Source organism: Larus michahellis, chromosome 15 (assembly GCF_964199755.1).
Source record: "Larus michahellis chromosome 15, bLarMic1.1, whole genome shotgun sequence".
NCBI lineage: Eukaryota > Metazoa > Chordata > Aves > Charadriiformes > Laridae > Larus > Larus michahellis.
Genome location: NC_133910.1, coordinates 13,028,480 through 13,050,718, shown reverse-complemented (window position 1 = coordinate 13,050,718; position 22,239 = coordinate 13,028,480). Strand labels below are relative to the sequence as shown.

Below are 22,239 nucleotides of genomic sequence, written 5' to 3'. Positions count from 1 at the left end.
ATTCTCTGCCCAGCCTGGGTTTGTGCTTGGGGTTACATCCACTCTAATAACAAACAGCTCTAAGGTAATTACAGTTGTAATATATGCACGCAAACCAACTGGTGAACTGTTGCCATACAGTTGCACCTCAGAAACTCAAAGAGGGGAAAATAAACCCAAGGGGGAAAGGGTATTATTCCACACTGATTTATGGGCACAAGTCCCCGCTTGGCAGAGGCTGGGCTGGGCTAGGGAGCTCCAGCTCCGAGCCCGAGCTGGCAGAGGAGCACGACGGCCCGCTGGCCTCCACCTCCACCTTCTCCTCCATCTCGACCCACCCGAGACCCCGCGCGGCCCGGATGGCCTGTCGCCGCCGCAGTAGGAACCTTTCTGCGGCGGAACCTTTGTGCCGCGGCCGGGACGGACCGGGCAGGGGCGCTACCGGGAGGGACCGGAGCAGGGGAGCGATGGCGGCGGGGAGGCGGTGGGGGGAGCGGGGCTCGGCCGTGCTGGAGCTGCCCCGCACGCCGCGGATGGTGTGCGTGGAGTACCCGGGGCTGGTGCGCGACGTCGGGGCCATGCTGCTGACCCTGGGAGGAGAGCAGGGGGTGTCGCGGGTGAGGGGGGCCCGAAGGGCTCACGGGGGCCCGGGGGGCTGAGGGGGAGGCCGGGGGATGGAGGAGGGTTTCCAGGGTGAGGGGTTGGGGCCCTGAGGAGGGGGCTGGAGGCGGGGGTTGTCGGCGCCAGGGAGCCCCCCCTGCTGTGGGACCCCTCTGTCCGAGCCACAGGGGCCCAGCAGGCCCCACATAGGCCCCACGCGTGGGTTCGGGGTGACACAGCTCACCTGGGCCGCTGCCGTCCGTGGGCGATGGGGCAGGAGGTGTCGGGCGGGATGGCAGCGGCTGTGTGTCCTCATGATGTGCTGCCCGTGTTGGCGGAGCGGGGGTTGATATCCCTGAGGCAGCGTGGGAGGAAACGGCTGATGCCCACCGCTGAGGGTGTGGGGCTGGTGGCCTGGTGCCAAAGGGAGTCCAGGGGAGACAGGCTGCGCGGGTGCAAAGCTAACAGGGACGGTGCCTACCTTTGCCGACAGATCTACGCGGACCCTGCCAAAAGGCTGGAGCTGTATTTCCGCCCCAAGGATCCTTACTGCCACCCGGTATGTGCCAATCGCTTCCCCACCTCCACCATGCTGCTCAAGGTGAAGAGGAGGACCAAGAAGAAGAAGCAGTTGGACACTGAAGAACAAATCCAGCCAGAAGTCCAGTTTGAAATGGAAATTCTTGGGACTGTCACCACCGTTTACAAATTCCAAGGTAGTACTTGGATTTGTGTCCACGTAGCTTAAAGACAGCTATATCTGATGGGAAAGGGAAGTGCTTCCCTCTAAGAATTTAGGACTGGAAGGACAATCAAGTCTCCTTGCTGTATAAAGCGCTGCATAAAAGTATCGGACTCCTGCTCCTGAATGTTGAGTGTTGTAAGAGATGTTGTGGTATTCACAACCAACTTCACAATGTTTTAACCTTTGTTTCTCTCAGGAATGTCTGATTTCCAGTACCTGGCAATGCACTCTGGTCCCGATGGCAAGCAAACCTCCATGTATGACAAAGTCCTAATGCTCAAACCTGAGAAGGAAGAATTTTTCAATAGAGAATTACCTCTCTACATCCCGCCACCCATTTTCTCACGTCTGGACACTCCTGTTGACTATTTTTATCGGCCAGATATACAACACCGGTTAGTGCCTTTTCTCATAATGTAGTAAATAGTTGTGTTGGTTCTGGAATGGACAGGCAGTGAAACATTCTGCTGGTTTGATATACACTTGTAAGAGACAAGTCTCCAAGTTAAGATTTCCTTTTTCATCGCTTGAAGATGCATCAAATCCATTCTGACTTCGGTGTTGTTACAGGATTTGTGCTCTTGAAGCATCACAGGAGCACTAACTACATCATTCATGTGTTTTACCTCTTTAAGCTGCCGCCCTGTTCTGTTCTGTCCCTCTTGGTTTGGCACAACAGAGGCGGGCACACTTGAGAAACTGCCTGGCAGCAGAAACCTCAGCAAAAGTCCACTTGAGGCCTTGCCAGGTGAGGGGACCTGGAGATGTGGTGAAGATGACTGCCTCCCCCAGCACAGCATGTGCAGCGTGGGGTGCAGTGAGCCCGGCTCTCTGCCTGCTGCCAGTGGGCTGGAACGTGCAGGAGTCAATGCCATATGCTCCTGTGACCACGTTCATGGGACCTGTTCCCTCCTGGCCCACGGCTGGTTTTGCCGGAACAATCTGTGAGATCTCCCACAAGAAACATCTTTCATTTTCTCACTGTAGTCCTTCATCGGCACTTTACAAGAAAAAAAAATTAATCTAAACTGCATTTCCATCTTGGCTTGTCCCTGGACCCTACTGAGCTGCAGTAATTACAGTAGAGGAAATGCAGAGGGTGAAGCCTTTTGTGCTGCAAACGCATTTCTTACAAACCAGTAGCCGATTGCCTGAGGGTTTTCTGTCGGATAGTACAGGGGACCTCTGTCATTGTGCAACTGGATGTAGCTTTGCTGGGGTTTCTTCAAATTTAAATTTTCTTGCCTCAGTGATGTCACAGGAGTCTTTTACGGTACCAGGATGTGATTCCAAAATCCATAGGGAGGTGTGGCCAAAGATACACCAACCCATTGCTCACATGGCTGAGTCCCTTCTCTTCCAAAATCTGGGGCACAAACTTCCATTTTCGCATGTTCCCGTGAAGGCCCCGAATCCATGTGTGCCACAGGCAGAAAGCAAACCCGATCCTTTCCCCCTTTCTTAGGGAGGGATACAACAATCCCCAGGTGTCTGGTGAGAACCTGATTGGCCTCAGCAGGGCCCGTCGCCCGCACAACGCTATCTTTGTGAACTTTGATGATGAAGAAATCCCAACTAAACCCCTGGATGCTGCTGTACAGACCTGGAAGAAAGTGTGCACCAACCCTGTGGATAAAAAGGCAGAGGAAGAGCTGAGAAAGGTACGTGCCATAGTTCTGCCTTGAGCACGGTACTGTCACATGCTGTGCAGGAAAAAACTGCTCGCAGACATTTTCTCTGAGTTCCCCAGAAATTCTTGCTGACTGCAACTGAATGATAGAGCAAGTATCAGTAGACATCACCGAGACTGCTGTGTTAAGCTCGGTTATGCAAGTCAAGATTTGAATCTGCCTTTGCAGCCAACACAAGTTACATTCCTTTTTGTGCCACTAGTTCTTATGTTACCGTTCTGGTAGCTCATTCTAAGGGCAAAAGGCCCTGATACAAAAGAAAGTCTACTTGCAGAGCTGAACTGCCATTAGTGTAACCCACTTCCCACCATTTCCATGATTGTTTCTGTATTATTTTAGCTCTTTGAAGTCCGTCCTGTCTGGTCTCGGAATGCAGTAAAAGCCAATATCAGCGTTCACCCAGACAAGCTGAAACTTCTGTTGCCGTATTTGGCCTATTACATGGTGAGTCTGTACATCTGCCCCTGTGCCTGTCTGGGGCTGCTCGGAGGCAGAGCAAGGGAGCGTCACCTGGGTGTTCCTGGTTCGTCGCAGTTTCTGAGGTCCCACCACTAAGTACCTGAGCTTCGCGTTATGTTGAAAGAAAGATGAAAAACTCTGCTTTTTAACAGAAGTTAAAACCATGGAGGATTCAGTAACTGTTCGCTCCGTTGGTTCGATTTGGTTTTGCACTTCAGTCAGACACTCAAATTGACTGTCCATCTGGGAATGATAGCAGAATTTTTCCAAACTTTATTAATGTGACCTTGCAAGTTAGTTTGTAAAAGCATGCAAATATTTGGGCTTTGATGCACTGATTGCCCAGGTTTCAGTTGTAAATACTGGTGTGGCAAGTGAGGAAGAAGCTGGTAAAAAAACCAGTTTTGGGGCAATGAGGGGAAATACAAGAATTTTCTAAGAAACTGCAACACTGTACTGAAGAAACTTTGCAACACTGTACTGTTTTGTGTAACCATCTCCCCCATGTGTGTTTATGCAGTTAACAGGTCCTTGGAGAAGCTTATGGGTTAGGTTTGGGTATGACCCCAGAAAACACCCTGAAGCAAAGATTTATCAAGTACTGGACTTCCGAATTCGCTGTGGAATGAAATATGGTAAAAGGGCCCAAACCACAGAAACGCTCCCTCTGCTTTCTGGTTAATCCTGGTAGTACTTTTCTTTTTACTTGTTTTTCAAACTCTTTTGCCATATTTCTGCTCTGTTGAAGATGACATCTTTTGAGTTCATTGCTTACAGTATTTCTTCCTTAAACTCCTTTAATACTTTATTTCACAGTATGCAGTATGTCTTACCTCATGTGGCACATTCCAAACCCAGTGGACAGCTTGATGACTTTCCTCCTCCATGTGTTCAAAGCTGAAGTGGATGCAGATGACCATCTTCCCTCTCGCTCAGGGGAGGCAGTGAGCAGTAGATTCTGATGCTTATGTAGTAGCGTTCCCTCAAGGACCTTGTGCAGGATCTTGTGCAGGACGCTTGGTCTCAGACTTTGGGACAGAGGATTCCCCTGCTCTGATTTTGCAGAGAATAAGGCAAGGGAAAGGACTTTCTGAGGTCATCTAATAAATCCGTGACAGAGCTGGCATCCAGTCATTAAGAGCAGATCACATCTCCCTCTTTCCAGGTTAAAGGGTTTGGTTGCTGTGACAGCTCTCCTCTCCCCACCTTGCTCAAGTCAGCATAGCCCAAAGACCACCCTGCCTCTCACACACCAGTCCAGCACCTCTGTTTCTGAGCCAGGGATATTGTGCAGGGTGCTTGCCCTCCGTTCATTGTTGGTTTTCTTTTTTCACCTCTAGGTTACGCCCCTAACGATATGCCTGTGAAGGCGAAACGCAGCACGTATAACTACAGTCTGCCCATCACTGTCAAGAAGCCAGGTATGCTGTGCCAGCAGAAGGGCTGTCTGGCTCTTCTGTTTCTTTGTTTACCCCAGCCTAGTAATAGGTAACGAAGGGTCTTCCTGTGTTCCAGCTGAGACAAAATTGGAGCTTAATTTCTCATTATAATATGGTGCTGCTGTTAAAGCCTGAAGAAGAATTTTCTGCTGGGAAATGTGGGAGTCCTGGATGCATGTCTGGCTGAGCCACAGTATGTGTTAGCAGACAGAAGGGAGGTCTGCAAGCAGTGCTGTGGGAATTCAGCATTCACTTCTGTTTGGTGATGGTGCAGAGTAAGGGGAGAGCTGTTCCTTTTTCTTTGTCAAGGGAGAGTAGAAACGGTTAAAATTATGAACAAATGCACTGCGGAAAAAGCCGCCAAACTCACCACCTTTCCTGTGACTGTCCACTAATGTCTCTGAAGAATGAGCAACACATGCTCAGCTGCTGGGTTGGTCTGTTTTTTGCTGACCAGCGAAGTGGTATTAACATGGAGAAGTGACAGTACAACACCACGGAGTGAAAGATGTCCCTAATAAGGACTCTTTTTTTGTGTGTGTCTTTCAGTAAGCCACACAGTCAGTGTACACGATCTGAAACAGGGGCTTGGTACGTCTGGTGCATCCGGTGCAAAAAAGCCTGCCTCCAGCAGGTATAAACTGAAGGTAAGAATTACTGTCTTTTACCAGAATCTTGAAATAGCTGAGTGAAAAAGGTGTGTTTCCTGTTTTGTCAGTCATTAAGGCGACAGTTGTGAGTGAGTTGATGTCCTCAGGTGTACCTGGGAAGCTGCTAGTTGTACATGTCACTACAGAACTTCACCTGCTGTGCGCTGAATGTATTCTTACGTGCTGCAAGATGGGATTGGTACTCTCAGCACTCATCTTATATGTTATGAGCATTTTGTTTCAATTGATAAAATTGGAATTTTACTGGCAGTGAAGTGCAAAAAATCACCATGTGTTTATCAGGCCATCCTGAAAAATCCAGCAGGGCAAAATAAATATATAAACAGGAGTCTTTTGTTCTTCCCTTTTTGCTAGAATGAAACCTGTGATCCACTGTTACACGGTAACAGGCTGCAGACAGAGCCACAGTTTGACGAGAGGAAGCGTGTCCTCTGCACAACTGCTGTTGTGACTGACTGTAGTGAAATTTTGCTGCATTCAGCTTTATCTTTTGCCATATGCAGACTTATGCCTTGGAACTGATTTGTGTTGGAATTGCCTTGTTCTTGAATCAGCCCATCGGAAGTACTTCTCAGTTAAGCCAGAGTTGTCCTGTTACACCACAAAATGCACGTTAATCCTTTCCTTCTTTCCTCCTCTTAGGAATCCATCTACGTTTTCCGAGAAGGAGCCTTACCCCCTTATCGGCAGATGTTCTACCAGCTCTGTGACTTGAATGTGGAAAGGTATTGCACGCTGTCATCTGAGTTTTCTGTTAGAGCTATAACATTTCTCATAGGACAATTACGTGAATAACCAAATATGCTATTCCAACTCAGTAAAGTAAAATGGAAGTAAGCCATAGTCTGTCTCATTTGAAGCCTGCATCTGAATGTAGAAGGCTAGCGTTTCCTTCCCTTTTGCTCCTTTTTAGCCTTCAGAAAATCATACATCGGAATGATGGCACAGAGTCAGAATGCACAGAGCGGGATGGGTGGTGCCTTCCAAAGACTAGTGATGACCTGCGAGATAGCATGTCTCTGATGATAAAGCAGATAATCAGATCCACAAGACCCGGTAAGGATGCCTCTAAATCGCAAAGTGTATTGCTACCTTCCTGATGGTGTTGAGACGACATGGGCTGAATAAGGATGTTGCAGTCAGCACTGGGGCAGTAGCATTCCTGTATTTGCCTCCTCCTTTGTGCTGCATCTGGTGTTCTTTGTGCTGTAGCTCATTGCAGTGCGTGAGCTGAGGCTGTTGTCCTGCAGCATGAGCGTGGGTTGAGATTAGTAATGGCTGGGAGTAAAGGTTTTCTCTTTCATCTTTCCAGTATCACAGCCTTCAGGTTTTAAATGTCTTTGCATAGTGATAACTAAGATCTTATTCTTACTGCTGTATCTGTTGGTGGCATTTTACTTTTTACTGATGTTATTAATTGTCCAAGAAGTGAGGAAATAATTTTTGCACGATGCTGGGCCAAAGCGGTATCCCAGTGAATTAGGGGAGAATCAGCTAGGAGAGGAGGCACAGCACTGCAGATCCGCTGCTGTTCTGCAGGTGTTCTGGGAGTATGAAAACAGATTGCTTTAGGCTTGTTCACATTCTATTAAGATGTGCAACATCAGCTGTGGCCCTCTGGCGTCTGCCTTCCTCTCACGCGTTTTATGAACTCTACTGCAAATGCCCACAGGTTTCACTGAGAGAGGCATCACAGTGTGTTTCTTTCATTCTTCCCAATTAAGCTCTTTTTTCAAACACAACAAACAGTGAAGATGGCAAAGAGCAGCTGGCATATGAGTCTGGAGAGGATGAGGATGATGAAGAGGAGGAGGAAGAGGAATTCAAGCCTTCTGATGGGAGTGAAAATGAAATGGAGACAGAAATTCTGGACTATGTGTGAACTCAGTGAGCAGTCTGGCTGCTGTTGGAACAGAATCGTCTCTGCTCTTGTTCCTTAAGTGCTGAGGATTCAGCCACCATGCCTGGGATGTGGGAAAGAAGAACTTGCACTAAGATGCCGATGACCTGTCTGCACTGGCTGTGGTGCCTGCTGAGGGGCGTCATTCCAAATGTTAGGGAGCCAGTGTCTACGCTTTCATAATTGCTGGCTAATAAGCCCTCAGGCAAGCTCAACAAACTCCCAAGAAAGATCCCTGAATCCAAACCAGCTGGTAATACACCAGAAAAGAGGAGAAGTTGCATTCCTGGATCTCTCCATGTGTGGGAAGTTCACCTTGGCTGGGTTGGTGGCCGTGTGGAAAACAGAAAAGGTGCCTGCAGAGTGCTGGGGCAGCAGTCTAGTGCCACTGGAGGCCCTAAGGCGGGTGCTGCCCTTTTGCTCACCTAAGGGGAATGAAATACTGTGCCATGACGTCAGCATCGAGCCTTGCTCGTGATCTCAGAAATAAAGCCAGCAGGAAAAAATGTTTTCTGTCAGAGAATAATTCCTTCTGCGGGATGTAGTGTAGATTGTCCTCACTAGCTGCTGCACTTCTCAATTCCATTTTGACTTCCCCAGCAGTTAGCAAGGACAGAAGGAAGCAGGCAATGGGGCAGAGCTTCAGGCCCACAGAGGTTGGCCACTCATTAGTCTGCCATTGCTGTCTGGATTGTTACCACCCCATCACAGAGATTAAGGATCTGCTGGCATTTTCTAAACCTTGTGTATTCCCCAGTGTGTTACGAGTGCAAGGTTTCTCGTTAGTGGCTGATAATACGCTCTAACGCATGGTTCAGTCTGATTTCAGCCTCCTGCTCTTGTGAGACGCTTCTCAAGGCTTCAGCATTTTTTAACGTTTGCTGGAGTTTTGTTAGACTGAGATATTTCCTTGGGTTTGGCCTCCAGCCCACAAAGGCAACATCTGCAGGGCTGTCATACGGTAACACATCCCGTGCTCCTGGATACGTGTGTACATACACAGAAGCTGCACTTGTGGACTGGCTCCTGAGGTGTGCAGTCACCATGGCTCGCTGGGAGATCCTGCGCATTGCCTTGTACCTCAGGGTACCACGGGCTGCAACCGTAAGTACAAAGCCATTTCTTACGGCCTCAAGTCTTCATGAGGGAGGCTGGGCATCCATGGGTCTGTCTGGGGACGCCTCCCCCCAGGGTAAGGTGTAGGTCCTGGCAACGTGGGAATCCAGAGGCATGAGGGGCTCTGCCACAGACTTACCCTTCTCAGTGAAATGCAACAATCAACTAAGAAAAAAGGAGAGATGCAGTGGACAGTGGTATGTATGCGCTCAGGTATTAGCAGGCACCAAGAATAAATACTCTTAGAAATGTTACGAAAAACACCTGAAGCAAAGTTTTCTATTAACAGGAGGCCCAAGGCCAAAGCAGCCAGAAATCATTTGTGCCAGAGTTCATTTACTTCCCAACTGTTTTCAAAATTCCTCTGTCTGGGAAGACTGCAATAACTTGGATGTTTAATTCGGCCTGTGCAGGTAACGGCATTACCAGCCCTGTCTGTACAACGCACCCTTTCATTTCCAATAGCCCAGGCTTTAAACTAATCTACGTAGCCAAAGGCACAGAGAAATTCTGGATAGTGCAGCTGCATCTTTAATAGCCACACTCAGAATCGCCACACCATCTGAGTAATCTCCACTAATGTCTGTGCAATTATAACATAGAAAATAAACACGCTGGCCGTGTGAGAAAACGAGCCCTTGAGCACCAAAGCAACGATGCCTCAAACCAAGGCAGACTGCCGTATCCACACCATAAGGAACAGCCGTTGCATTTGCTCTTAAAACCATTGCTTATACCAAAAGTAGTAAAACCAGTAAATTGGATGTCACATTTATGCAACTGGAAAATGTGACAGTCCCAATAACTCGCAGGTTCAAATGAACAGGGTTCATTTGAAAATCAGGTACCGGTCCCTCAAAACAAAAAGCCTCTATCTTAATTCAAGCACAAAACAAAGCTCAACTCCGCAGTTTACATAAGGTACGAAATGCCACCTCCTGCAGTCAGGTCCACTCCTCTTTCTCCAGGAACGTGCCGGCATTTTGGGAAAGGAGGACAGGACAACCCCTGCCTTGGGGCAGACACATTTGAGCATCAGTATTTTATTGCAAAGACTAATTACATTGCTGTGTACAAGTCACACCAGGCAGTGTGCTCCTTCATTGAAGTGGTACAAAATACATATGGTACAGCCAGTCCCTGGGTGACGCTGGGCTGCTGGGGACACTGGTGGGAGGGGAACGGGGGGGAAACAGCGTGGCCCCGGGGTGGGCAGGAGCTGGCAGGCATGAAGCAGAGGGAGGACCCTGGGGTGCTGATGCCCGAGGGCAGGAGCCAGGCTCCAGGCAGGGTGGGAGGCAGGAGGCTGCCCCTGCGTCAGGGAGCCAGGGGCTCCCATCATGTGCAGCGATGGGCGACGCCACCCGAGGGGACACGGGGCTGGGAGAGCTCAGTGCCAGCCATGCTCGCACCCAAGCAGCCTCTCCCCGCCCAGAGCCCGCAGCCCAGCTCCTGCCACCAGCCCCCCAAGTGTGGCCGTGCAGCATTGCTGCATCCCCCAGGCCCCTCTCCTGGAGCCGGGGAAGGTGTTGCACCCGCCCGGCAGCGCCGACAGACGGGAAAGAGAAAAGATGTGCTGGGAGGAAGCGCTTAAAAAAAAAAAAAGAGATGGAGCCAGGAGCAAAAAAAAGTCCCCCTTCGGTTAGTGTTTCCTACAATGATTAAAACAAGCATCTCTGCCCCTGCTCGAGCGACTTAGTGGTAGAGAAAGAAGGGAGGGGGGGGCCGGCGGGTCTGCGCCCCACGAGCACAGCAGAGCAACGCTGCTGCTGCCACATCCCTCCCAGGAGGCTTAAATAGCAGGGTGGGGAGAGGAGAGGGACTGGGCTGCAGGGTCGGGGGAGGCTGGATTAGTAAAATGTACAAGTTCGTCTCTTCTATTTACAACCAATAAATATTGCCAAAAAAAAAAAAAAAAGAAAAAATCAGTAAACTTTTGTTTTATACAAAAAAAGTCTCATTGCTGCTTCTCCCATGGTCAGTGTTTGAAAAAGTCCGGTTAAAGCCCAAGGTGAGTGGCACTTTCTGCAGGTCAGGCGGTGGCAGCCAGGGCACCCGGAGCACCCCAAGCTCTCCAGCTCCTCGCCCGCCTGCGCAGACCCAAGGTCTCTATTTACACAAGTTCAGACAGAAATTCGCTCTCCTCCTCCTCGTTAGGCTGGCAGCGCTGGGGGCACAGCGCAAAGCTTCCCCCACCGGCAGAAGAGACACTGGCGTTTGATCTTTGGTGCAAGTTTGAACGCGGGCCGTCGAAGCCCAGCTGGAGGACACGCTGGATCGGGGAGAGGAGCGAGACCACGCAGGCTTCCAGTTGTCAAGAGCATGAGGCCCCCGCTCCATTGCAGCGCGGACACAGCCCTCCTCCACGGGGCTCCGAGGGCAGAGCGGGGCTGCATCCCTTCCAGCTCGCCTCCCAGCCTGGGGCGTCCGCGGCTCCTCCCACGGGAAGGACAGGCAGAGATGCGCAGCGGTGGCGATGCCCGTTATCCCGGGGAGGAAGGACGTGGCGGTAAAACAACGCCAGGAAAGCGGGGAAGGAGAGCACCCCGCCACGTGGGAGGCTTTGCAGCCCCGGGGTGATGGCTCGTGCTCTGCTCCTTGCAAACGGCCCCTCTGCGAGTCACCGCTCCCCGGCTCGCTCGGACACAAGGCACCTACGGCAGAGGCGGGCTCCAGCTCTGGGCTGGCCGGCGGCTGGACTAGTGTCGCACCGTGGAACGTAAAAAAAAAAAAAGAGAAAAATAAAACGGAGATATCCCCCCTCGCTGCCTTCCTGTGTAGAAAAAAAGACCTGATTGAAACGGGAGCTTGTGCAGAGAGAGGCGGAGGCCGACACCGGCTGCCAAAGCGCCCCAGCTCTCGGTGCGGGAGGGAGGTGCACGGCCGTCCCCCGCGGGCGAGGGTCGCTCCTCTCGCCGTGCCAGGCGGCACAAGGACCGGCCGCAGCCGAGCTCGGAGCAGCCTGCCCCCAAGGCCCCGTCGGTGATGGGTGGCAGTGGGGCTGAGGCTAGAAGATGCCTTTGGCGATCTTCAGGCCTTTCTGCTTCATCCTGGGCAGGGTGGAGCTGGAGCCGTGCTTGATCTTCACCCCCTTGGAGAAGCCCCGCTTCTTCAGCACGAAGTCGTAGTTGGCGGCAGAGTTCATGGCGTAGAAGACGTTGGCGTTGTCGGGGATCTTCAGCTCTGGAAATAACCAAGGAAGGGGGTGAGTCAGGCACCCTTTCTCTGAAAGACCCCTCTGCTGTCACCTCCCAGCCCAGCTCTGACCCGCTGCTGCCCAGACTGCAGGGCTGCGTGGCCGGCTGGGGACAGAGCCCCCAGGAAAGCCCTCCGCTCCCCAGCACACACCTCTCTCCTCTGAGATGATCTGAACGAGCTCATAGTCCTCAGGCCGGTCCCCGTCCAAGTTGTGTTTGGCCATGGCCTTGCGAATAACGACTGGGGTCTTATCCTGGCTCGTCACCTGTGAACGCAGAGTGTTATTAGCCCAGGGGGTATGAAACACTGCAAAGCCTCCCACCACCGTCGCCTCCCACAATGGGCCACGCCTGCATCCCAGCAGGGCAAGCCGCCCCTCCACCCATCACCGTGGGTGCCCCGTACTGACCAGGATGCTCTTGTACATGTTGCCGTTGTCCACAGCCAGGCTGACGCGGATGATGCAGCAGTCGTCGACCTGCTGGTTGTAGAGGGGCAGCGAGAGGGATGAGTAGCTGGAGATGCCGGAGACGGAGCGCTTGTGGGTGCGTGAGGCAGTCACCGGTGTGGAGGAGACGGAAGAGGACGAGGCACTGCTGGAGCCTGAGCCGATGCCCGATGTGTCCAGGGAGGAGAGGGAGGTGGATTCCCAGAACTGGAGGGCAGGGAGGAGAGGGGATGCGGAGGACACAGTGGTTTTAGCTTCTCCATCGGCCACAGACGGGGCGTACCAGCGCTGGGGGAGGGAGGCCAGAGGAATCTCACTGACCTGTGACAATGGGGGACCGACACGACTACAGCCGCCGGAGGCACGAGAGCCCTGCCACGCTGCCGGAGCAGCAAAGGGCAGGGGCCTCCTTAGCCCCGGCGGGTGAGAAACAGCTCCCGGGACCCCCACCCACTCCCCCCAGCCCCAGTGCCAGGGCAGAGGTGGGCAATCCCTGCGCGATGGCCGCACCTGCCTCCGGAGGCCCGGACCCCACGAGCTGCCCCGTACCTTCTTCTCCTGGCAGTCGGGAGACTCGGGGATGAAGCTGATGTTGATCTCCTCCACGTCGGAGCTGCTGGAGCCAGCAGAGGTGACACTCACGGAGTCGGTGGCGTCCCCGCTGCACAGGTACTGCCCGCATTTGAGCTGGTCGAAGGATTTCGAGTGGGAGCTGCCGCTGGCGCAGGGCTCGGTGCTCGGCGGCTGCCGGCTGCCAGGAGAGACGCGGGGCAGGTGAGAATCGCGCAGAGCAAGGACAGCGGCCACCCACGCCTCGTCCCCTGCAATCCTCAGCCGCAGTTGCCCCACACTGGCCCCCACCTCCACCCCGCACCCACCAGGGACGAGCAGACTCACTCGCTCCACCGCTTGATGATGCCCGTGTTTTTCTTCGCCTTCAATGTGTTGCTGGCTGACTCCGACAGCGGCTCGATCTCACACGACAGCCCATAGCTGGGAGGGGAGAGATGAGGGTCTGAGCTCTCTGTGCTGCCGCGGTGAGCACCGTGCCGGCAGGGCAGGGAGCGGAGCTCGGGGCAGCTGCTCAGCAGCTGGAGATGAGCGGTGGGAGCTCCCGATGCACCAGCGGCAGCACGGCCCCAGACCCCGCTCACACTCACCTCTCGGCCTCGCTGAGCCGCTCCAGGCTGTGGAACCAGTCCACAAACTGGTCCTCCTGCGTGAAGCTGTAGTTGTTGCAGGCCGACTGAAGCAGCTTGATCTGGGCGATGACTTCAAACTCCTACAGTGAACAGAAGCCATGAGACCAGATCTGTCTGCCAGCCCCAGCCTCCTCCATGAACTGCCCAGCCCCATACACAGAGACAGATATGAAGTCATGCCAGGGAGGTTTCGGATGGATATTAGGAAAAATTTCTTCAACAAAAGGGTTATCAAACATTGGAACAGGCTGCCCAGGGAAGCAGTTGGGTCACCATCCCTGGAGGGATTTAAAACACAGGTAGACGTGGTGCTTAGCGACATGGTTTAGTGGTGGTTTTGGCAGTATTAGGTTAATGGTTGGACTCAACGATCCCTTCCAACCTAGACAATTCTATGATGGACCAGAATCCTCCCCAAAAATGAAGAACATGACAGCAAAAAAGGAGAAGGATCAACCCCGAAGCAACTGGCACAGCCTGGGCTTGCACCAAGTCACCGTCCTCCCTCCACCCCGCTGTGCTGCTGCCAGGGCAGAGCTCTCACCTTCCTTCTCTTCTCAAAGTTGATCAGCCCGCCCTGGAAAACAAGGAGCCGAACGTCAGCGTGCAGCAGGCAGAAAAATATTGCTCCCATGCCTCCCTGCCCCCCCGCTCGCTGCCACTGCAGTGCGGGTGTCCCGGCCAAGGGGCAGAGCCAGAGCACCCCATTTCCATGGGCTGACAGAGGTGGGTGCGCAGGGTGCAGTGTCGGATGCAGGGTGCAGTGTCGGATACAGGGTGCAGTGTCGGATACAGGGTACGCAGGGTGCAGTGTCGGATACAGCGTGCAGTGTCGGATACAGCGTGCGCAGGGTGCAGTGTCGGATACAGGGTGCAGTGTCGGATACAGCGTGTGCAGGGTGCAGTGTCGGATACAGCGCGCAGTGTCGGATACAGCGTGTGCAGGGTGCAGTGTCGGATACAGGGTGCGCAGGGTGCAGTGTCGGATACAGGGTGCAGTGTCGGATACAGGGTGCGCAGGGTGCAGTGTCGGATACAGGGTGCAGTGTCAGATACAGGGTGCGCAGGGTGCAGTGTCGGATACAGGGTGCAGTGTCAGATACAGGGTGCAGTGTCGGATACAGCGTGCGCAGGGTGCAGTGTCGGATACAGCGTGTGCAGCGTGCAGTGTCGGATACAGGGTGCGCAGGGTGCAGTGTCGGATACAGGGTGCGCAGGGTGCAGTGTCGGATACAGCGTGCGCAGGGTGCAGTGTCGGATACAGGGTGCGCAGGGTGCAGTGTCGGACACAGCGTGCGCAGGGTGCAGTGTCGGACACAGCGTGCGCAGGGTGCAGTGTCGGATACAGGGTGCAGCGTCGGATACAGGGTGCGCAGGGTGCAGTGTCGGATACAGGGTGCAGTGTCGGATACAGGGTGCGCAGGGTGCAGTGTCAGATACAGCGTGCAGTGTCGGATACAGGGTGCGCAGGGTGCAGTGTCGGATACAGCGTGCGCAGGGTGCAGTGTCGGATACAGCGTGCGCAGGGTGCAGTGTCGGATACAGCGTGCAGTGTCGGATACAGCGTGCGCAGGGTGCAGTGTCGGATACAGGGTGCAGTGTCGGATACAGGGTGCGCAGGGTGCAGTGTCGGATACAGGGTGCAGTGTCGGATACAGGGTGCGCAGGGTGCAGTGTCGGATACAGGGTGCAGTGTCGGATACAGGGTGCGCAGGGTGCAGTGTCGGATACAGCGTGCGCAGGGTGCAGTGTCGGATACAGCGTGCAGTGTCGGATACAGCGTGCGCAGGGTGCAGTGTCGGATACAGCGTGCGCAGGGTGCAGTGTCGGATACAGGGTGCGCAGGGTGCAGTGTCGGATACAGCGTGCGCAGGGTGCAGTGTCGGATACAGGGTGCAGCGTCGGATACAGGGTGCGCAGGGTGCAGTGTCGGATACAGGGTGCGCAGGGTGCAGTGTCGGATACAGCGTGCGCAGGGTGCAGTGTCGGATACAGCGTGCGCAGGGTGCAGTGTCGGATACAGCGTATGCAGGGTGCAGTGTCGGATACAGGGTGCAGCGTCGGATACAGGGTGCGCAGGGTGCAGTGTCGGATACAGGGTGCAGTGTCGGATACAGGGTGCGCAGGGTGCAGTGTCGGATACAGGGTGCGCAGGGTGCAGTGTCGGATACAGCGTGCGCAGGGTGCAGTGTCGGATACAGCGTGCGCAGGGTGCAGTGTCGGATACAGCGTATGCAGGGTGCAGTGTCGGATACAGGGTGCAGCGTCGGATACAGGGTGCGCAGGGTGCAGTGTCGGATACAGCGTGCAGTGTCGGATACAGGGTGCGCAGGGTGCAGTGTCGGATACAGGGTGCAGTGTCGGATACAGCGTGCGCAGGGTGCAGTGTCGGATACAGCGTGCGCAGGGTGCAGTGTCGGATACAGGGTGCAGTGTCGGATACAGCGTGCGCAGGGTGCAGTGTCGGATACAGGGTGTGCAGGGTGCAGTGTCGGATACAGGGTGCAGTGTTGATACAGCGTGCAGTGTCGGATACAGCGTGTGCAGGGTGCAGTGTCCAATGTAGGACGCGTGGGGGACCAGCCCTCCACTTGTCAGCCTGGGCTCCGGGGCGGCTGTGCGGAGGAAGGAGAGGAAGGGGAGGGTAGAGATGGAGGTACATACGTCCAGAAAATCCTTCATAGCGGTGTCGAGCATCACCAGGTCCGTGAGGAAGGTGCCAAGGTAGGGAATGGTGCCCTGCATCACGCCCTGTGGGGACAGCAAGGGACAGCGGGGTCAGCAGAGCGCCGGGACCAGCCCGGGCAGCCGCCGGGAGGGGGCACGGGGGCGGCTGTGCCAGACTCACCATCTCTCGCTGCTGCTGCTGCCGCTTCTGAGCCCTCTTTGGGTTGATCTCCAAGGTGGCAAATTTGGATGTGCCCTCCTGGATGGTGGGGAGAGGCGGGGATCAGTGTGGGTGGGAAACTGCACTAATAGAGGAGCTAAAATTCACCCCTGTTTTTATCGGTACAACTTTCCTTGTAGAGGGAAAGAGGGATGAGGGGACGAGGAGGAAATCACAGCTGAGCTGCGGCCCACAGGGAGGAGAGGCTTAGTGAATAGGAACTGCTGCTCCCATTTCCAGCTCTGTATAAATGGCTCCTCAATGGGATGTTTTGTTCCCTTTTGCATTTTGTGTCCTCTCAGCCCTCAAACGGGAGCTAGGCTGGGAAGCCACGGAGAGGTTCCACTGGGAGGAAGGACGTTTTTCCTGCAGCCTTTCATGAACCCTAAAACCCCACCTGAAATCAAGAGGACTTTGCACTGAGCTGTTAAAATGCAGCTGCCTCTGGGGAGAAGCCGTCACCTGGTGCACTGGATCCTATCCCCCTGCTTATCTCTGCTTGCTGAATTGCTCTGCAAGCTTCAGGCAATGACGACATCTGGGCGGAGAAGCAGAAAGCCCAGCCTGACGCGAAATCCCTGCCTGCTCCCCAAACTCAGCAGGCCCTGCCTGCACCCACACCAGCAACCCCGGCGGCGCTGCCAGGGCTGGGGCAGAAACTGCTGCCAGCATCAGCCCGAGCTCCCTACCGGGGACAGGGCGACCCGGGTGCCGCTTCCCCATACCTTAATGAGAAGCTCCCGGCTCAGCGAGTGGTTGTTCTCGTCAGAGAAGATCTCGGAGAGCTCGTGGAAAGTGCGGAAACTCTCCCTGCTCAGGGAGAAACACGGGGATAAGTCAGCAATGGTGCCACCCTGGGGTCTCCTCCTTGGGCTCTCTTCTGCTCACCCAAAGGACCCCCGCCATGCTCACAGCTCCAGCAGGGCCTTGCTTTTGGGGTCTATTCTAGGGTGTTTCGCACGGAAAGGAGGAGGAGATCGTGGTGCTTCTATTTCCTCACCCTCCTTAGGTCCCTGACCCCTTATGTTGGTCCCTGGGTTTTGGGCACACTCCAAGAGGCAACGGTGGAGCCAAGATGATCCCATCTACACGTTCAAGGGCCACACCACAACCTCCCCCTTGAAACTTCCCCATGGCTACAGAAGCCCAGCAGGCACTGCTTACCGTAGGACCTCGTCCCAGGTCTTCTTCAGCCGGTGAACGGCGTTGCACTGCAGAGCTGAGAGGATAGCTCGGAGGGAGGAGAAGTTCTTCAGGATGCGGCACTCCTGGGGGGAGACAAGGGGAAGACAAGACTCAGCATCAAAAAAAGCCCAAGGATCTGCTGGGATTCACACAACACAAACCCTCGGCCCTTGGGCCGGGGTGGGAGGGGAGCAGGATGGTGGGCTGTCCTACCCGAGCCACTTCGATCCACCGCTCCACCACTTTAGCCCTCTGCTGCGGCTTCAGGGACCGGTCTCCGAGACACGTGGCGATGACACAGTTGGCCACACTATTGAACTGCGAGACTGTGGCACGGATGGTGGGCGCCAGGTGCTCTTTGCCTTTCTTGTCTCGCTGGGACCAGATGCAGCCCAGGCAGTGGTAAGGCACCACTTTCTTAAACAGCTCCTGGAAGATAAAGGGATGGAGATGGGTCTCTTTGGGGCCCTGGGAAGGGAACGGGCCAGGAGGAAAAGGTGGAAGGGAAGAGACAGCCTGTGCCCAGAGCGGTAGGTAGCAGACGGGCAGAGCACCATCGACCCGGCTGTCGAATGAATACTCACAGCATCCATCAGCGTGAACTGTTCTGCCACCATCTCTGGGGAGAAGGAGAGGAAATCCGGCTTCCCGTCCCCAACCCCGTTCTCCTCCACCAGCTGGAAGGTGCAGCCGCCGTGGTCCACAGCTATGAGAGACGGCGCAAAGCTGAGCCCCGCATCGCTGCCGCCAGCCGGGGCCCACCCTGACCCACGCCAGCCCCCTGCCGACACCACATCCCACCTCCCAGGCTCTTAATTCCCATCTGGCTTCACGCCTCGAGAAACGAGGCTCAGATAAAAGGACGGTCATTTTAAACCTGGGCACAAGTGTCTGCAGAGGATTAAAGGCAGATTAGCTAATCCATTTAGAGATCCCACTTCTGGTGCAGTTGGATTAGCTTCCCAGTATACCTCCATGTAAACGCGGGCAGGGTTTATGAGGGTCGGCCCCACGGCGAGACCCAAGGTTTTGGAGACCCTCGATGCCAACCAGTTGCACTCCCTCCCCCTGCAGCCCCAAACAACCCCCATAAGCAGGGAAAGGACCCCACCTTCCGCCTCCGACTCGCTCTGCTCTTGCTGCTGGAACTGGGCCAGTAGGATGCGGGCTCGGCGCTCCAGGTCCGAGCCGGGGATGTTGTGGCGCACGTAGGAGATGAGCTGCTTGAGGCAAGCGAAGTCCGGGGGCTTGCGGAAGTCCTCTGAGTACTGGTCCAGCCAGGCGCCCAGGATGGAGGAGATGGTGCTGTGGGAAGGGGGGAAACTCAGGCAAGCCTGCAGGAGAATTGGGTGCCAGGAGAAACCCGCGTGCACCTGGAGCCCCAGGCATCAGAAGCACCCCTGGGACAGCACATGCCTTTGTACGAGAACCAAAGAGCTACCATCAGAGCCACCCATCTTGTTCAGCCACAGACTTACTTCTTCAGCTCCATCCTCTCGTCCACAGCGTGCCTGGCATGGTCCCCATTTGCCTGCACGTGGAGTTTGCCGTACCTGGTGGGGCACAAAGAGGAGGCAGTGAGCATCCTGGACTCAGCTGTGTCTCAGAGCTCCCTCCACATCACCCTCCGCTCTACCAGGGGGTCAGGATGAACGTCTCCTGTACTGTCCTGCTCCCCTGGTCTGCCACGGCCCCTGTGTTAGCGGAAGAGGGAAGCAGCCAGCACTGGCCACCTTGCAGCGGGGCACCAACTGGAAGCGCTCCAGCTCACTGGGAAGTTGTGTCCTCCCTGCCCTACCCCAAAACCTTCATGCTGATGGGGTCGGAGAAGCCCACCAGCCCTCCAAGGCATGGCAGCAGAAGATGCTGGGACTCTCCTGGTCAAAGGGGCTCAGACAGCGGCCACCCCCAGCTGCATTTCGGGGCTCAGGGCAGCCTCACCTGTTAAGCAGCAGGTCCAGCACTTGCTTGGTGGTGGCGAAGGCCCGGTAAGTGCACAGGAAGATGGTGACGTAGGTGGAGTCATTGCCCTTGAAGGCTGAGACCAGGTACTCCACCAGCTTCTCCAAGGTCCCAGCTTTTATCGTCCGCACCTTACACGTCTCATAGAGGTTTAAGGCCGACTCGTTCTCAAACTGCCGGGACAAGAGCAGAAGTCAGGGGGCTGGATGAAGACAGGCACGTTCAAGCGCAATGCAGTCCCACCAGCTTTGCAAGCTGCTTTTGGGTCTAGGCTGGGACCACAGAGACCCCCTACAGTGCCTGGGCCTGGGGAAGGGGAAGCTGGGTCTCCTCTGACACCAAATACCAGTAACGCAGCTGAGAAGACTTGAGCATTTGGGAAATCCCAGGAAAGGTCTCAAGGTTGCCAAAAATCTAGATGTAAATCAGGGTTACCCTATTTTGCAAAATGGGGCTTCAGCTCATTTCCCCCGTGCCCTTTCCCATGGGGCAGAGGCCAGCAGGTGCTCCCAAATAAATACATGATTCCCAGATAAGGCGTGGAGGGACCCCCCAGGACAGGAGCGTACGGGGCAGTGAGAAGAGGGCAGTACATGGGCTGGGATCAACCCTGCCAAGCCCTGGCATCAGGTCACCACACCTCTGGCAGGGTGTATCTGAGAACGCCCCGTGGCAGCAGGCTGGTGGAGTGCCCAGCTTACCCCCAGCCACCGCTGCCCTTTGTTGGCCGTGTGATGGAGCTGCACTTTCCGGAGCGATATGCTGTAGATCACACCATCCTCCAGCTCTTCTCCGATCTCCTGTGTGGAGCTCTGCATGGGAGGACAAGATACACCATGAGATAAGGAGGGTGAAGTGTGGCAGAGGTGCTCTTGCGGCTCATACGAGGCATCTCAGCAAGCCAAAGGCAACAGCTGGCAGGCAGCGAGAGTCTCCCTTGCCTGCTCAGAAATGCAAACCAGGCGACACCAGTCCTCCCGGCCAGATTAACCCTGGGCCCACCTGAGCCTGCACACAGGCAGAGCCAAGGCTTCGGGAAGCCGCTCTCAGTCTGCTCCGTGTCCCCTGCCTCTGCGTCTCAGCCCTTCTGCAAACCGCCGCAGCGCCAGGCGCCGAGCAGAGCAGGGACCCCTTGCCAGGCAGCGAGGGGGCGGGTGGCACCCCCACACCCAGCCCTGGCTGCTTCCCCCTCCCCAAGCCTTTGCCTTTCCCATAAGGTGACATTGCCGCCCGGTCTGACCATAATCTCGGTAATCTGCCCCTGCGGGAACTGAGCACCTCAGTGCACCTTCGGTAATAAATACTAACCATGAAACCGAGCCGCCCATGAGCTTTGGCCACGCGCACAAGGCAGAAATCCAAGGGAGGAGCTCAACACTGGGGGGAAACCTCAGGGAGCGGCACTGGGGTGGGCTCGGGCACAGCCGGGACAGGACCCTGCACCCTTGGGGACAGGCACCTCCGGGTCACAGCCCGAGCTACGAGTCTCACGTTTCTGCTCTAGGGAGATGGAGACAATCTAAAATTCGGTGAGGAAAGAGGGGATGCTTCTTGTGCTCCGCGTGCCAGCGTGGGGCTTGGTGGCTGCTCCAGCCCCACAAGGATAATTCGGTTCTCTCCTCCTCCCTCCTCCTCCTCCTCTCTCACCACGCTCTGCTGAGTCAGCGCCTCTCTTAAGAGGATTTATTCAGATCCTTTTAAACACCGCGGGGATCTCCCCCACCCTCCATCCCCCACGCCAAATGGTGGGACGCAGTGGAACATGCGGCAAAACCCACTGCTCAGCAGATGGGGAAAATGCCCGAAAGCAGTAAGCCGGTTAGCGGGGGGAGGTGATGATGCACTGGGGCGCAGGGGCTCGGGGACAAGTCCCCCCGCGTAACATGCTGCTCGCCAGGGGCCAGAGCCAGCCCGCAGCTCTACCTGCAACCTGCCTCTCAGGAGCACAAAACCCCCGAGCAACGGCACCAACATAGGGCTTGCCGGGGAAGAAGCTGCCATGGGGTGACGCAGGATGGAGCCCCAGGAGCGCCGCTGCTCCCTGCAAAAAATCCTCCTCCCAAACTGCTCCCCACGAACATGGGAATGGCCGTACCCAGGGCCCCGGCTTCAGACAACGCTGCACATCTCGAGAGACACTGAGCAGACAACGCTGAACATGACCCTGAGCTGATGTGCACCTAACACACTCTTTAACCATCCTTTATCGTCACCATCACAGCAGCGGTCACCGGGCTGTTATCATACCCTGCTCAAGTCAAGTGATATGAGCAAGGAATTAAGGCAGGGAACCGCAGCCAGCTCAAAGAGTGAGGGGAAAGCTTTAAAAAGCCTCTCATTCATGGCTGTAATGCATGAGGACAGAGAATGCCCCTGGGCAGGGTTACTGGGCTTCTTCCTCGCTCTCTGCTGAACCTGCTCCTCTCACTTCGTGCCAGGCTACCGAGAGGTTTGGTTTGCTGAAGCTCGAGGGGGTGTGAAGCTCCTAACTCCAGCTGTGCTGTGAACATCGGAAGTCCTTCCCGGGCTGCGCTGCCTTCCGGACCAACCCTGACAGCACCCGTGCAGGGTGGTGGACAGACAGACATCCTTCTGGACGTCTGCATCAGCCCCCTCTTGTTCTTTGCCCTGGGATAAATTATAGCATTTTTGTTCATAGATTTATGTTCAAGTATAGACAGATCTGAACTTCAAGAATGGAAAAGGCACCCAGCAGCACGGCACGCCCTGTGCCTTCATAGACACCGTGACATGAAA

General features: G+C 55.1%; 2 protein-coding genes across 6 annotated transcripts in view; one reads left to right on the top strand and one right to left on the bottom strand.

Moving 5' to 3' along the window:
• The first annotated feature begins 402 nt into the window (after positions 1-402).
• Positions 403-9,645, top strand: GTF3C5 (general transcription factor IIIC subunit 5). The gene is made up of 11 exons (XM_074609035.1): positions 403-596; positions 1,073-1,295; positions 1,521-1,719; positions 2,790-2,985; positions 3,355-3,459; positions 3,995-4,109; positions 4,815-4,895; positions 5,463-5,560; positions 6,227-6,309; positions 6,498-6,640; positions 7,309-9,645. Exons 1-11 carry the CDS (start codon positions 447-449, stop codon positions 7,464-7,466), a joined length of 1,551 nt encoding a protein of 516 aa, XP_074465136.1. The 5' UTR covers positions 403-446; the 3' UTR covers positions 7,467-9,645.
• The window catches only part of RALGDS (ral guanine nucleotide dissociation stimulator), a 64,754-nt gene continuing 52,142 nt past the window's right edge, over positions 9,628-22,239 (bottom strand). For 2 of the 5 annotated variants that reach the window (XM_074609034.1, XM_074609029.1), the window contains exons 2-18: positions 20,184-20,294; positions 19,462-19,655; positions 18,999-19,073; positions 18,632-18,825; positions 18,105-18,226; positions 17,734-17,949; positions 17,500-17,603; positions 17,061-17,145; positions 16,297-16,374; positions 16,113-16,199; positions 13,993-14,025; positions 13,407-13,528; positions 13,144-13,239; positions 12,796-12,997; positions 12,208-12,567; positions 11,949-12,063; positions 9,628-11,783 (exon numbers count right to left, since the gene is read on the bottom strand). In XM_074609034.1, coding sequence (XP_074465135.1) covers positions 11,608-11,783; positions 11,949-12,063; positions 12,208-12,567; positions 12,796-12,997; positions 13,144-13,239; positions 13,407-13,528; positions 13,993-14,025; positions 16,113-16,199; positions 16,297-16,374; positions 17,061-17,145; positions 17,500-17,603; positions 17,734-17,949; positions 18,105-18,226; positions 18,632-18,825; positions 18,999-19,073; positions 19,462-19,655; positions 20,184-20,294 — 2,370 coding nt within the window. In that variant the 3' untranslated portion in view covers positions 9,628-11,607. Of the gene's footprint in view, positions 11,784-11,948; positions 12,064-12,207; positions 12,568-12,795; positions 12,998-13,143; positions 13,240-13,406; positions 13,529-13,992; positions 14,026-16,112; positions 16,200-16,296; positions 16,375-17,060; positions 17,146-17,499; positions 17,604-17,733; positions 17,950-18,104; positions 18,227-18,631; positions 18,826-18,998; positions 19,074-19,461; positions 19,656-20,183; positions 20,295-20,790; positions 20,920-22,239 lie in introns of those variants that run through there. The other 3 variants (XM_074609032.1, XM_074609030.1, XM_074609031.1) reach the window with 3 other exon arrangements.